General features: G+C 44.5%; 4 protein-coding genes across 5 annotated transcripts; 1 reads left to right on the top strand and 3 right to left on the bottom strand.

The window, feature by feature from the left end:
- Positions 1-36: 36 nt before the first annotated feature.
- Positions 37-481, bottom strand: LOC111659620 (histone H2B 1/2-like). The gene has a single exon (XM_023412633.2). The coding sequence runs from the start codon at positions 462-464 to the stop codon at positions 90-92; it is 375 nt and encodes a 124-aa protein (XP_023268401.1). The 5' UTR covers positions 465-481; the 3' UTR covers positions 37-89.
- Positions 482-1,930: 1,449 nt separating this feature from the next.
- Positions 1,931-2,298, bottom strand: LOC111659621 (histone H4). Its single transcript, XM_023412634.2, has one exon. The coding sequence runs from the start codon at positions 2,290-2,292 to the stop codon at positions 1,981-1,983; it is 312 nt and encodes a 103-aa protein (XP_023268402.2). The 5' UTR covers positions 2,293-2,298; the 3' UTR covers positions 1,931-1,980.
- Positions 2,299-5,435: 3,137 nt separating this feature from the next.
- On the bottom strand, positions 5,436-6,012 carry LOC147818764 (histone H3-like). The gene has a single exon (XM_087175709.1). The coding sequence runs from the start codon at positions 5,913-5,915 to the stop codon at positions 5,505-5,507; it is 411 nt and encodes a 136-aa protein (XP_087031835.1). The 5' UTR covers positions 5,916-6,012; the 3' UTR covers positions 5,436-5,504.
- A 222-nt stretch (positions 6,013-6,234) lies between these two features.
- Positions 6,235-9,181, top strand: LOC111659617 (histone H2A-like). 2 transcript variants are annotated; one of them, XM_087175708.1, is made up of 2 exons: positions 6,235-6,665; positions 8,768-9,181. In XM_087175708.1, exons 1-2 carry the CDS (start codon positions 6,283-6,285, stop codon positions 9,144-9,146), a joined length of 762 nt encoding a protein of 253 aa, XP_087031834.1. In that variant the 5' UTR covers positions 6,235-6,282; the 3' UTR covers positions 9,147-9,181. The 2 variants fall into 2 exon arrangements, with proteins under 2 accessions (XP_087031834.1, XP_023268397.1); XM_023412629.2 differs by lacking the exon at positions 8,768-9,181 and having other exon boundaries at positions 6,237-6,754.
- The last annotated feature ends 2,463 nt before the right edge of the window (positions 9,182-11,644 follow it).

Raw genomic sequence — 11,644 nt, 5'->3', positions numbered from 1 at the left:
GTGTGATGTGTGTTGAGAGTTTGTCTTGAGATGAAGTGAGTGGCTCTTAAAAGAGCCGTTGTATTGAGTGAGTGCAGCAGCTGCGCTGTTTACTTGGAGCTGGTGTACTTGGTGACGGCCTTGGTGCCCTCGGACACGGCGTGCTTAGCCAGCTCCCCGGGCAGCAGGAGACGCACGGCGGTCTGGATCTCCCTGGAGGTGATGGTGGAGCGCTTGTTGTAGTGAGCCAGACGAGACGCCTCGGCAGCGATGCGCTCAAAGATGTCGTTGACGAAGGAGTTCATGATGCTCATGGCCTTGGAGGAGATGCCGGTGTCGGGGTGCACCTGTTTGAGCACCTTGTACACGTAGATGGCGTAGCTCTCCCTCCTGGTCTTCCTCTTCTTCTTGCCGCCCTTGCCTGCGGTCTTGGTCACAGCTTTCTTGGAGCCCTTCTTGGGGGCGGACTTGGCGGGTTCAGGCATCCTGGTTATTCAGAGCTTCACAGCAATGGATGAGTCGGTGGAGGAAGGAGCCGCTGCTCTTATTCAGGCTCCATGCAAACACCACTGTGTGGTCCCCTTCCTGTGATTGGTTGAGCTGCTCACTGGGCTGGACATTGGGGTCATGTTTCCATGGTAACCTGCCTTTTAAGGTTGGCGCGCAGCCTGCAGCCAATTAGTGCAGAGAAAAGTTAGAAACTCCTCCTCATCATCAGCAGCAGCACATGAGACAATGAAAACAACAGATAACAACAGGAAGATGAGGAGATCTCAATGTAGATGAATAATGTTCACATGACTGTTCTACAGCCTGGAGACAGTGAGTGAAGCTGTGGTAACAGGTTTGTCTTTCAGTGTTTTAAACAAGAGGCTCTCAAACGTCACATCAAGGACCCTCACTGACACAAACTAGACAACAGACCCCCATCTGATCAGATTTAGTCTCAGGTCCTCCTGATCAGATCTTTGCCTCTAGATGTTTTATTACAGAAAGTGTTTAAAGGACTAAAGGTCAAACACTCTGTCATTATATTACTTATGGATGGAAATACAGTGAAAATAAATGATTCCCCTTTTTGCTTGTGACCCCCATGAATTCCCTCAAGGACACCTGATCCTGTCTGATCTGTTTCATCTATATCTATAGCTTCTGTTTGATCTGTTTCATCTATATCTATAACTTCTGTTTGATCTGTTTCATCTATATCTACAACTTCTGTCTGATGTTTCTTCTATATCTTCATCTCCTGCAGCAGAACTTGGTCCACATCAGGTCACATCTGAATAAATACATACAATCATTTAATGTAACAAACAGCAGCATCACAGAAATAACAGGCTGATAAATAACGTGGTCTAGTGGACGACGCTGAAGACAATCTAATATTTGAACTAATTGACTCTTTTGTCCAGCTCAGACATTTTCACTGCTGCAGTCGTTTCTTTGGTTTTGTGTTTTAGAAATAAATGACCTTTAACGTCACTGTTTCTGGCATCAATGCATTACACTAGAGGCCCTGCCCTTTATTTATCTGTTGCCATGGTGAGTTGTAGAGTCAGAGCTCGGTTGATGATGGCTATAGTTATATATAGTTTGTTAAACGTTTCTGGATTAGACCTCAGGTGTTTGTTGAATTAAACGTGGTGTGTGTTCATGTGTGAACTGATCAGTGTTGGTGACTGTGGGAGACAGTTTCCTGCTGTAGTTGTGTAACATGTTTAGAATAAAGACAGGAGGTGATGGAGGGTCCTCTCTCCTCTGATGGAGGGTCCTCTCTCCTCTGATGGAGGGTCCTCTCTCCTCTGGTGGAGGGTCCTCTCTCCTCTGATGGAGGGTCCTCTCTCCTCTGGTGGTCTCTGTAGTGTCAGTGAGAACATGAAGCAGCAGCTGATCACCTGTGAGTGTGAGTGTGTGTGTGATCAGAGGATGTGAGCTCTCAGTGAGTCGGTGTGTGGCTCTTAAAAGAGCCGTTGTGTTGTGGTGCTGGTGTGAAGGACTTTAACCACCGAAGCCGTACAGGGTGCGGCCCTGCCTCTTGAGAGCGTACACCACGTCCATGGCGGTCACGGTCTTCCTCTTGGCGTGCTCGGTGTAGGTGACGGCGTCACGGATCACGTTCTCCAGAAACACCTTCAACACACCGCGGGTCTCCTCGTAGATCAGACCGGAGATACGCTTCACTCCGCCGCGGCGAGCCAGGCGGCGGATGGCGGGCTTGGTGATTCCCTGGATGTTATCACGGAGAACTTTCCGGTGCCGCTTGGCGCCTCCTTTCCCGAGTCCTTTTCCTCCTTTGCCTCTTCCGCTCATCTTGTCTGGTCAGTAGGTTTCTACTCAATGCCGCTGACTGCGGAGTCACCGTGTTTGAAAGCCTCTCTGAGGACGTAATAGAAGACAGAGGCCGCTGGTAATCAACTCTTTGCTGCATTAGCGCCACCTCCTGGACCAGAGCAGGAACTTAGACACAGCAGGACTGAGTCTGCAGTCACATGATCTCTGAAGTAAAGACAGAGGGAGACACATGAAGAGTGAAAGTACTCTTCATGCAGAATGCTCCTTTTCTCTCTCCTATAGGATCATATTGTATCATCACATGATTTCACTGTTGTGTATATTGAGGAATCTAAATACAATCTCAAAATTAAAAGATCACTGCTGATACATTTATAAATAAATAAATAGTCTCTCTAAATAAAACAACAATAAGATAGATAATACAAGAAAAAGATATTCATGCAGCTTCAATAAATGAAACACTTCTCTCCTCCCACATAGATTCCTTCCTACCAGGCTTCTAACTACCAGAGTTGCTCTGCTTATAAAAAACGATCAATTACATACAATGAAACCATCATCCAAGTAAACCCAGAACAAGTATACAGCATACATTTGATGTCAGTTTACTGCCCTTCTGGTGTAATTCCCTCTCCTCATATTTTCCGAAAGATTCTCCTCCAGGAAAAGAAAGTAATCATAATGGGAGATTTCAATGCAAAACACCCAACCTTCACTAATAAAAGCACAAATCAATCAGGTACTGAACGAAATTATTGAGCAAACATATCTAATTCTTCTTAACAATTTAACAGATTATTCCACTACCCATAACTCAGCAGACATTTTAGCTCTTTGCCTCTGTACCACAGAAGTAGCTGGAAAAGTAATCACGTTTTCTTTCTGCAGTGATATCGGCAGCGACCATCTCCCTATATCAAACAATATACAATTACAAATCAACAAATTGGCAAGTATTCAGACACTCAACCACCAGCCAGAGTGTTTCCTTCCTCCATGTGACCCAGAACCTTCAGCCATAGACCAAAGAGCAACCCTGCTCAGACAAATACCCCTCACAGCAAGGGAAAGTTCAATGAGCTTTAAAAATGACCCTGAAGGCCCAAAGAAACTGATCCTTTCTCTCAAAGGTCTTATTAAAATGAAAAGAAAGCTAAGGAAATAATTTAATAATTACAAACACAAATATGAAAAGCACTCAGGAGGGAGAGAGAAAACACATGGAACAGATTCTGTACAAACTTAAACAATGATCCAAATCCAAAAACATTCTGGCAGAAAATCAATCAATCAATAACTCAAGAATTACAGTGCTGAGACATAATGAAAGAAAAAAAAGGCACATGTTTTTAAAGAGCACCTACAAAATGTACACTCATGTCCAGACGATCCTTTACTCGATCCAGAGTGGAAGGAAATAGTAGAGCACCAGGACTGGCTGGTGCTTTTAAATAGTCTTTAAAATCATAGAGAGATTGCAGTGAGAATAGGAGCATCAACCTCCAACAGATTTACCCCTGAAGCTGGAATACCTCAGGGCTCAGTTCTAAGTCCCCTGCTGTTTTTATTATATATAAGCAACATCTATTACCCACCCATAGGAGAGGGAAAAGTTTCCTAATTCGCTGATGACCTTTGTTACTGGACGAAATCAAAACATCCTCAATATGCCGGGAAAAAACTTCAGGGAATCATCACTTAGATGGAAACTTGGGCAAATATGTGGAGAGTAAAATTAAGTCCTAATCACCCACGTAAAGATAAAAAGATAACTCAAAATATATGGAGAGACACTTCAGTCCACACCCACAGCAAAATTCCTTGTGACCTTCCAAGAAAACACGAAATGGTCAGCACATACAACAGCTATTGAGAAATGTCCAAAATGCCATTAAAATGTGTTACAGACTTCCCAAATAGATACATCCACAAACTCTCTGGCCTGATGACACTGCACAAAAGGTTTGCTGTCCTAGGAAAAAAGTATATCAAGAGAGCTGAAAACAATCCATCACTGCAACCGGTCATAGAAGAAGAAAGAACTGACCCACCCAGACATCTCTGTAGCACCCTGTCTACCTTACTGACATATTAACATGGAACCAAACATAATATATTTAACACAATCTCAAATTGTATTTACTCATACATTCAGTCATTTTATTATGTTCTTATTGGGAAATTGCAGCAACAAAACCTGTTGCCATGGACAGAGTTAAGTGATGTGTGCTGCAGTTCACAGAGTGGACAGGGAGTCATCTGAAACACTATATTTTCACCTATGCTTGAGGTCTGGACTTACACTCATAACTGATCCACTGTGACCCCAACCCTCTGTGTCTGGCAGTAAGTGTGATATTTGTACATGACATGAGCCTCCAGATAGTCTCTGCCCTTTCAGCCTATCAAATGCTAGCATGCCTACATCGGCTTTGAAACTAAAGCTTTACAAACATGTACAAAGCTGCTGTCAACCAGAGTTATGCTGAAGAAAATTCACTAAGTCTTTACCCTATAGTTTGCTGTAGTGGTGTGAGTTTATTGGTACTCCAGAATATGGTGAGCCCACTGACCCAGAGCAAGTCTGAGGCCATAGACTGACCCAGAATGAAGGGCAGTTCCAGTTGTGTGTAAACACAGTTGATCAGTGGTTACAGGCATTGTGTTCAGACAGAATGCAATTACAATTGGGAAAAAGAAAGTTATTTGCCCTCAGAGATCTTTCCCTGTAACACCTAGGCTCAACTTAGCAGGGGGCAGGTATTGCTCCCAGACTCAAGCAGTTACTAAGGTAGGGGTTTGTAAGACTGAAGAAATTAGCAAGAAAAAAAAAAAGGGGGGGGGGGCCTGCATGCCAGACTGGTGGTAGAGGTCCACTGCCCCAAGCATCATGAACTCCCCTTTGCAGGGAGAGATCTGACCTAATGGAAGATAATGATCAGTGGGGCCACCCTTGTGCAGAGGTTTGACCTCAGCTGCCTCCACACTGCTGCTTCCTTACAGTGACTGTTAGGATGAATCCGTGTGTAATGAGGAGGATATGAATCTGACCGTTTGTGTTTAAGCAAGTGAATACTCTAACTATTAAGGGGCCTACGAAAAGGTGGTGATTGTGGCAGAGCAGATATGGCTCCACCTGCTGGCTCAGGGGAGGACTTTGCTGTTGAGAGCAGAGTGAGTGGCTCTTAAAAGAGCCGTTATTGTGGTGAGAGGAGCAGCAGCGGAGTCTAAGCTCTCTCTCCGCGGATGCGGCGGGCCAGCTGGATGTCCTTGGGCATGATGGTGACCCTCTTGGCGTGGATGGCGCACAGGTTGGTGTCCTCGAACAGGCCGACCAGGTAAGCCTCGCTGGCCTCCTGCAGATCCATGACAGCGGTGCTCTGGAAGCGCAGGTCGGTCTTGAAGTCCTGAGCGATTTCTCGGACCAGGCGCTGGAAGGGCAGCTTGCGGATCAGCAGCTCGGTGGATTTCTGGTAGCGACGGATCTCTCTCAGAGCCACGGTACCGGGCCTGTACCGATGAGGCTTCTTGACGCCGCCGGTGGCCGGGGCGCTCTTACGGGCAGCCTTGGTGGCCAGCTGCTTCCTGGGGGCTTTGCCTCCGGTGGATTTACGAGCGGTCTGCTTGGTTCTCGCCATCTTGCTTCTTGTTTCTCAGAGCAGGAGAAAAGTAGGAGAGAAAGCAGCGACCCTCGGCTCTTAAACCGTGGGGCCGGCTGTGACACGGTGACGCTGCTTCACACCCCCGGGTGCTGATTGGTGCGGTGCTCCTCCTGGAGCTCAGCGCCGCCCAGAGGCGCCTGGTGCTCGGCTGCTTATTGGACCAAAGTGCTGTGAAGCTGTGAGGAAAGTCCAGAGCGGGCCGCCCTCTGCTGCTCTGCTGGAGCCTCTTCTCTGGTTGGTCTGGCGGGAACCGTCCCGCGCTCTCCGCGGACATATAAGCGAGGCTGCTGCTGTTTGCGCCACACTTTTTCTGAGTCGACGCTGTAGAGAGATCATCCTGAAAATGAGCGGACGCGGCAAAACCGGTGGAAAAGCCAGAGCTAAGGCCAAGACCCGCTCCTCCCGGGCCGGGCTCCAGTTCCCGGTCGGCCGTGTTCACAGGCTGCTGCGCAAAGGAAACTACGCTCAGCGTGTCGGTGCCGGAGCCCCCGTCTACCTGGCGGCGGTGCTGGAGTACCTGACCGCTGAGATCCTGGAGCTGGCTGGAAACGCTGCCCGCGACAACAAGAAGACCCGTATCATCCCCAGACACCTGCAGCTGGCCGTCCGCAACGACGAGGAGCTCAACAAACTCCTGGGCGGAGTGACCATCGCTCAGGGAGGCGTGCTGCCCAACATCCAGGCTGTTCTGCTGCCCAAGAAGACCGAGAAGGCCGCCAAGTCCAAGTAAAGCCGCTGAACACAGCGACCCACTCAAAGGCTCTTTTAAGAGCCACCTACTCCTCTCACAAAGAGCAGCTCCTCCTGCCTCTCAACAACCTGCACAATAGTAATAATAATATTATTATCAATAATAATAATAATAATAATCTCAATAATATTATTATTACCAATAATAATAATAATATCAATAATAATAAACCCGCTGCACTCATCAGCTCTCTACTGTCTTCATACATGTGGCTCCTCTTTCTGTCTCTGCACCATCACCAGAAAACCTCATACAGACAATACAAATGAGAAGACTGGGAAATGTACAAGCAGCAGCAGCATAACTTCTGATGATATGATACATGAACCACAACACACACTACAGTCAGCCACTCTACACACCTGTGCTACAAGCTGCTGTCCACTAACACCTGCTGTTGCCTCACTGTATATTCAAGCTAATCAATCCTTTACTTTCAAATCACTCACATCAACTTGACGATTTAACAAATAAGATTCAAACACAATCGGTCTGATCAATCAAACATGTCCAACTTCTTACTCTCTGATTTCCCTGTGAAAACTTTTGAGCTGAAATACATTTACAAGGTGGATGTAAACACAGTCTTCTAGGTCAATATGAGCTTCTTCTTATATGATACATATTGTGTTTCTGTACTGACACGTGAGAGAGGAAACATTTTCCACAACAATATGAGAATAAAGTGTAGGAGGACTAGAAATGTGAAGCTCGGCACAACTACACTAATGATACACGATGACAACAGGAGGAACATCTCATTCACTTCATATAATAAACCAGCTACATGCATACACACTAATATATATACACATGTATACATAACGTGAGAAGAGTGTATGAGTATACATGCGAGCTTGACTATACACTATATATATCCGGAGGGCACTACAATTGAACCGGAAGCTGCTACCGCAAGCTGGTACACCAACCGTTAATAAAAAGAAGTGGTGGAGGCAAAATGCACTATGGTGGTGAACAATGCGACTCAGGCTGAAGATCTCTTTGCTACAGACTCTGCTTGCTGCATCTCCTTCTGTGATCAGTGCCTAAAAAGCCCAAGGTGGAGAGTACGTGCACATGTGGTGGTACAGGGTTAGACCGTCTTGGCTCTGTAGTGCTGACTTGTACAAACATGAGGGCAGGTCCATGAGGACGGCTCTTGGTAGCCTAAGGCGTCCCAATAAGTACTCATCACTGCAAATAAATCTATATACTCATGGAAAGTTTGTTCCCTCCGTAGGGCACGATCTGCAGTATCTTGCAGCAGCAGTAAATACACCACTGTGTGAGCAGGCCTTGGGTGCAGAAGGCCTACTTTTGGCCTATAAATAGATATCGTTACAGTGCATACCCCCAGCTCACCATCTGGCAACATGGATATCAGGGAACCGGGGGGTGATACCACGCTGCTGTGTCTGGTGGATCAGAGACAAATTCCCTGCCCCCTTTGTCAACTATGTTGGCTATAAGGAGGCTTCCTTTAGGAAGTCAAAAACTGTGATCCTGTGTGACCTCAATACCTCAAGGAAAAAGTAAGAAGGTTTGTTTTGAAAGAAAAGAAAACGTATGTTGTTTGAAAATGTGTTCCAGCGTGAGTTCATTACCTACAAGGAAAAAGTACCTTTTATATTTTTTTATACAAGCTGCTTTATTTTAGAAAACTGAATGGGTGATGTGGCAAATATTGTATCATTGAGCGGTCAGTACGACTAGAAGAGACTAGTAAAGCTCTATATAAGTGAAAGTTCATATACCATTTACATATAAGCCGTTTTGGGACTCCCCCTGCAGAGCTCAAATGAATCTACAGCTCTCTAATAAGTTTGACCAAACTCTGAATATTGTGACCTTCATGAAGCTGTGATTTATCACAGGACTGGTGTGTTGAACTTCATTAGTTTTAGCTCAGTGTTCCTAATAAACTGGCAACTGAGTGCAAAACATGTGAAAACTGTGTACACTATATATGGGCTAACAGGTTTAGCCTGTTTTTGTCAGGTTGAGAAACTTAGCACATCGTCTTTTTACACTCTTAGAACAGATGGCTGTAACATATTTTAATACCTGTTTGTAGATACTACTGGACCAGATGCAGCACCATCATCTTCCTCTTCCTCATCATCATCGTCGTCATCTTCCAGCTTCCAGCAACTTCCAGCTGTGACCGGACCAGACTGAAGAGGTCCAGGTTTGAAACAACTCACGAGGCCTTCTCCAAGGCCACGTGCAACAGCGGGGATGAAGAGGAGCTTCTGCAGGTGCAACAAGCACAACACGCCCATGAGGAGAGAGTGTTTGGCATGATGATGCAGTCAGTTGCGTCCCTGGACCTGACCATGGCTTTTGTTGCTTTTTTTTGTCTCCACATCTCGTTTGTCTTCTTGAAGAGGATCATAAATATGGGGGAACTTGTGCACTGTCACTGCCTTATTTCTATAAAGGACATTGTTTAAACATTTGTGTGCACTACAACTTTTAAATAAATAGTCTGAGAAACCTTTCTTAATGAGTGGGCATTTTTCCTTAAGGGTCCTGTCTTATTTCTGGTTGCAGTACTCAAATCACTTTCTGTAGTGGTATTGAAAAAATATCTGGCTGTTAAAAAAACCAAACCTTGGCTTTTGTCCTAGTAACTGATGTTGAAAAAGGCATGCACGAGCTCTAGAGGGATACATGTATCCCTTTTATTATGATAAGTTCTCAGCATAGTAGGCAGGCCAGACAGGTGAGAATGCTCTTTGATTGTGGCTATGCAAATGCTCTGGAGGGCACGTATTCATTATATGCATGTATTCCTTTTAGTATGATAAGCTGGGTTGTTAAGTGCTCAGGGGAAATGCATGCTTTCACCTGTGATAATAGGCTGACCAGACAACCTGCAAAACAGTGGCACATCTATACAATAGAGAGGAACTTGAGAAAGCAATTAGCATGTACCTGAAACTGGCACAGTGCTAATTCTACAACACCTCAAGACTTGATTAAAAAAAGGCTTATTTATTTTTCAATATTTGGACGTGAGAAGCTTCATAAATTGCTTTGTAAAATATGGTACATTTCAACAACACAGGTGCATAATGTGCCAAAGAAGCACTGACTGAATGAATAAAAGCTCTCCCCTTGATGTTTTAATATTACATGCCATTCTTCTGATATTAATTATTAAAGACAGAGCATCAGCTGAATGTAAGAAACAACACTTCTTATTGAAGCACAGTCATGCATATTTCAAGTCTTTGTAAACAGGACTGCATGTTCATAACACAGCCGCAGAGTTTAGACTCGATGCACGACTCAGAGATGAAGGTCAGGGTTTTTAATATTAATAATTAATAATAATTAAATTAATAATATTAATTTAAAGATGCATTAACATGGAAATGAAAATCAGTGAGAGCACAGTGAAAGAACACAAGATTATATTTGACCAGCGCTGACATGATCCGAGTGAAGCCTCGGTCATAGATCAAAGGCAGCTGCATTTCTTCTTTGTTCTTGGAGATGTTTCATCTCTTGTCTGACAGTTCAGAACTCATCGCTCCTGTTTCCTTTCCTTAATTTCCTTCTTTAACTGATCTGCAATCAGAAGAATCTATCTATATCTATATACACTGCTCAAAAGAATTAAGGGAACCCTCACCAATCTCTGTGAAGAGGACGGGGCGCCAGTGGTGGATCTGCCAGTTCTGGTGTTCTCTGGCGAATGCCAGTCGAGCTGCACGGTGCTGGGCTGTGAGCATCCCTTCATTTTTTTGAGCAGTGCACTGTGTTTGGTTCAGAGAATGGGAGAAAAACATATTTTACAGCCACCTTGTTAGTGGAAACAGGTTGGTGGTGGGCACCCTGAGGTCCTGGGGAAAAGTGAGGAGTAAAAGTCCAGTACAAAGCTGGAGACTTACTTTTCTGATCATCTTTTCTTGAGCGTTTTTAACTTCTTGCAGGCTGGAAATGGAAGTCAGGTGAATCCTGCCTTTCATCACTTTCAGGCTCACGCACACTGTGAAAATGAAATGCATTGTTAGTGTTGATGTTTTTCCCAGAGGAAATGAGGAATGAAAACTGCCACGAGCCTCACCTGTGCTTTGTGTTTAATGCTGATTAGCTAACATGCTAAACTAAGACTAACATAATTGCTAAACATCAGCATGTTAACTGCTGATCATTTCCCAGTGCTGTGAGCTCCACACACTACATCCTGTTCATCTCCACTGAAGCAGAAAGCATAGAAATAAAACTGAAACTACCTGCATGGACAGATCTGTGGAGGAGCAGGGATGTCACAGGTAGAGTAGTATAATGCATTTCTTTCATTTCATATTTTAATAGGCATTAAAAATAGGAATTGTAAAAAGAATGAATAAATTAACTCTTAACCCATCAATAAATAATTGAAATGCAAAAATAGAGGGTTAATTGATCTATTAATTCATGAATAAATAATAGAGTTTGAGAATAAATACCTGGATTCCCTCTTCAAAATGCTTTAACTTTTTTTTCCATGCAGCTGCTTTTCCTTTTCCTATGAGCTAATCGATCAGCTTAGTCATTCAGCTTCTCCTGTTAGCCTTTCGATGACACCCTTGGCCTTCAGGTTAGCTCTCCAACCAATCAGAGAGCTTGTTACACCCCATGGCCAGTTGGGATTGTTTAGCCTGATTTTACCTTTTACCAACTTCAGATTTACAGTCCTGTAGGTTTGTAAAGTTGCTGAGTCTAACCTGTCAGCAAACAGCTGGCTGCTTCCACATCCAGCAGACACAGAGCAACATCATCCCTGTACTGACTCTCCTGTTAGCACCGGTCTGGTCTCAAGTACCTGAGAACATCTGGCTCTTTAGCTGGTGAACATTATATCATGAGTGGGTTTGATTCTCCACATCCTTTTTGCCCATCCTTCTTTCTCTTATCTGCTCCTCGTCTCATTTCCTTCTAATGGCGAGTGAATCCTAAC

Source organism: Seriola lalandi, unplaced genomic scaffold (genome assembly GCF_002814215.2).
Source record: "Seriola lalandi dorsalis isolate HSWRI2012SDOR001 ecotype SW California unplaced genomic scaffold, Sedor1 jcf7180002054484, whole genome shotgun sequence".
NCBI classification, from domain to species: domain Eukaryota; kingdom Metazoa; phylum Chordata; class Actinopteri; order Carangiformes; family Carangidae; genus Seriola; species Seriola lalandi.
Note: the sequence above shows the minus strand (reverse complement) of the source record. Positions and strands in the feature narration are given on the sequence as shown.

Excerpts from the sequence above, each read along its gene's own strand:
- LOC111659617 (XM_087175708.1), top strand. The coding sequence starts at position 6,283 with ATGAGCGGACGCGGCAAAACCGGTGGAAAAGCCAGAGCTAAGGCCAAG. Across the intron at positions 6,666-8,767 it reads GAGAAGGCCGCCAAGTCCAA|ATACTACTGGACCAGATGCA; the intron begins GTAAAGCCGCTG and ends ACCTGTTTGTAG.
- LOC111659621 (XM_023412634.2), bottom strand. The coding sequence starts at position 2,292 with ATGAGCGGAAGAGGCAAAGGAGGAAAAGGACTCGGGAAAGGAGGCGCC.
- LOC147818764 (XM_087175709.1), bottom strand. The coding sequence starts at position 5,915 with ATGGCGAGAACCAAGCAGACCGCTCGTAAATCCACCGGAGGCAAAGCC.
- LOC111659620 (XM_023412633.2), bottom strand. The coding sequence starts at position 464 with ATGCCTGAACCCGCCAAGTCCGCCCCCAAGAAGGGCTCCAAGAAAGCT.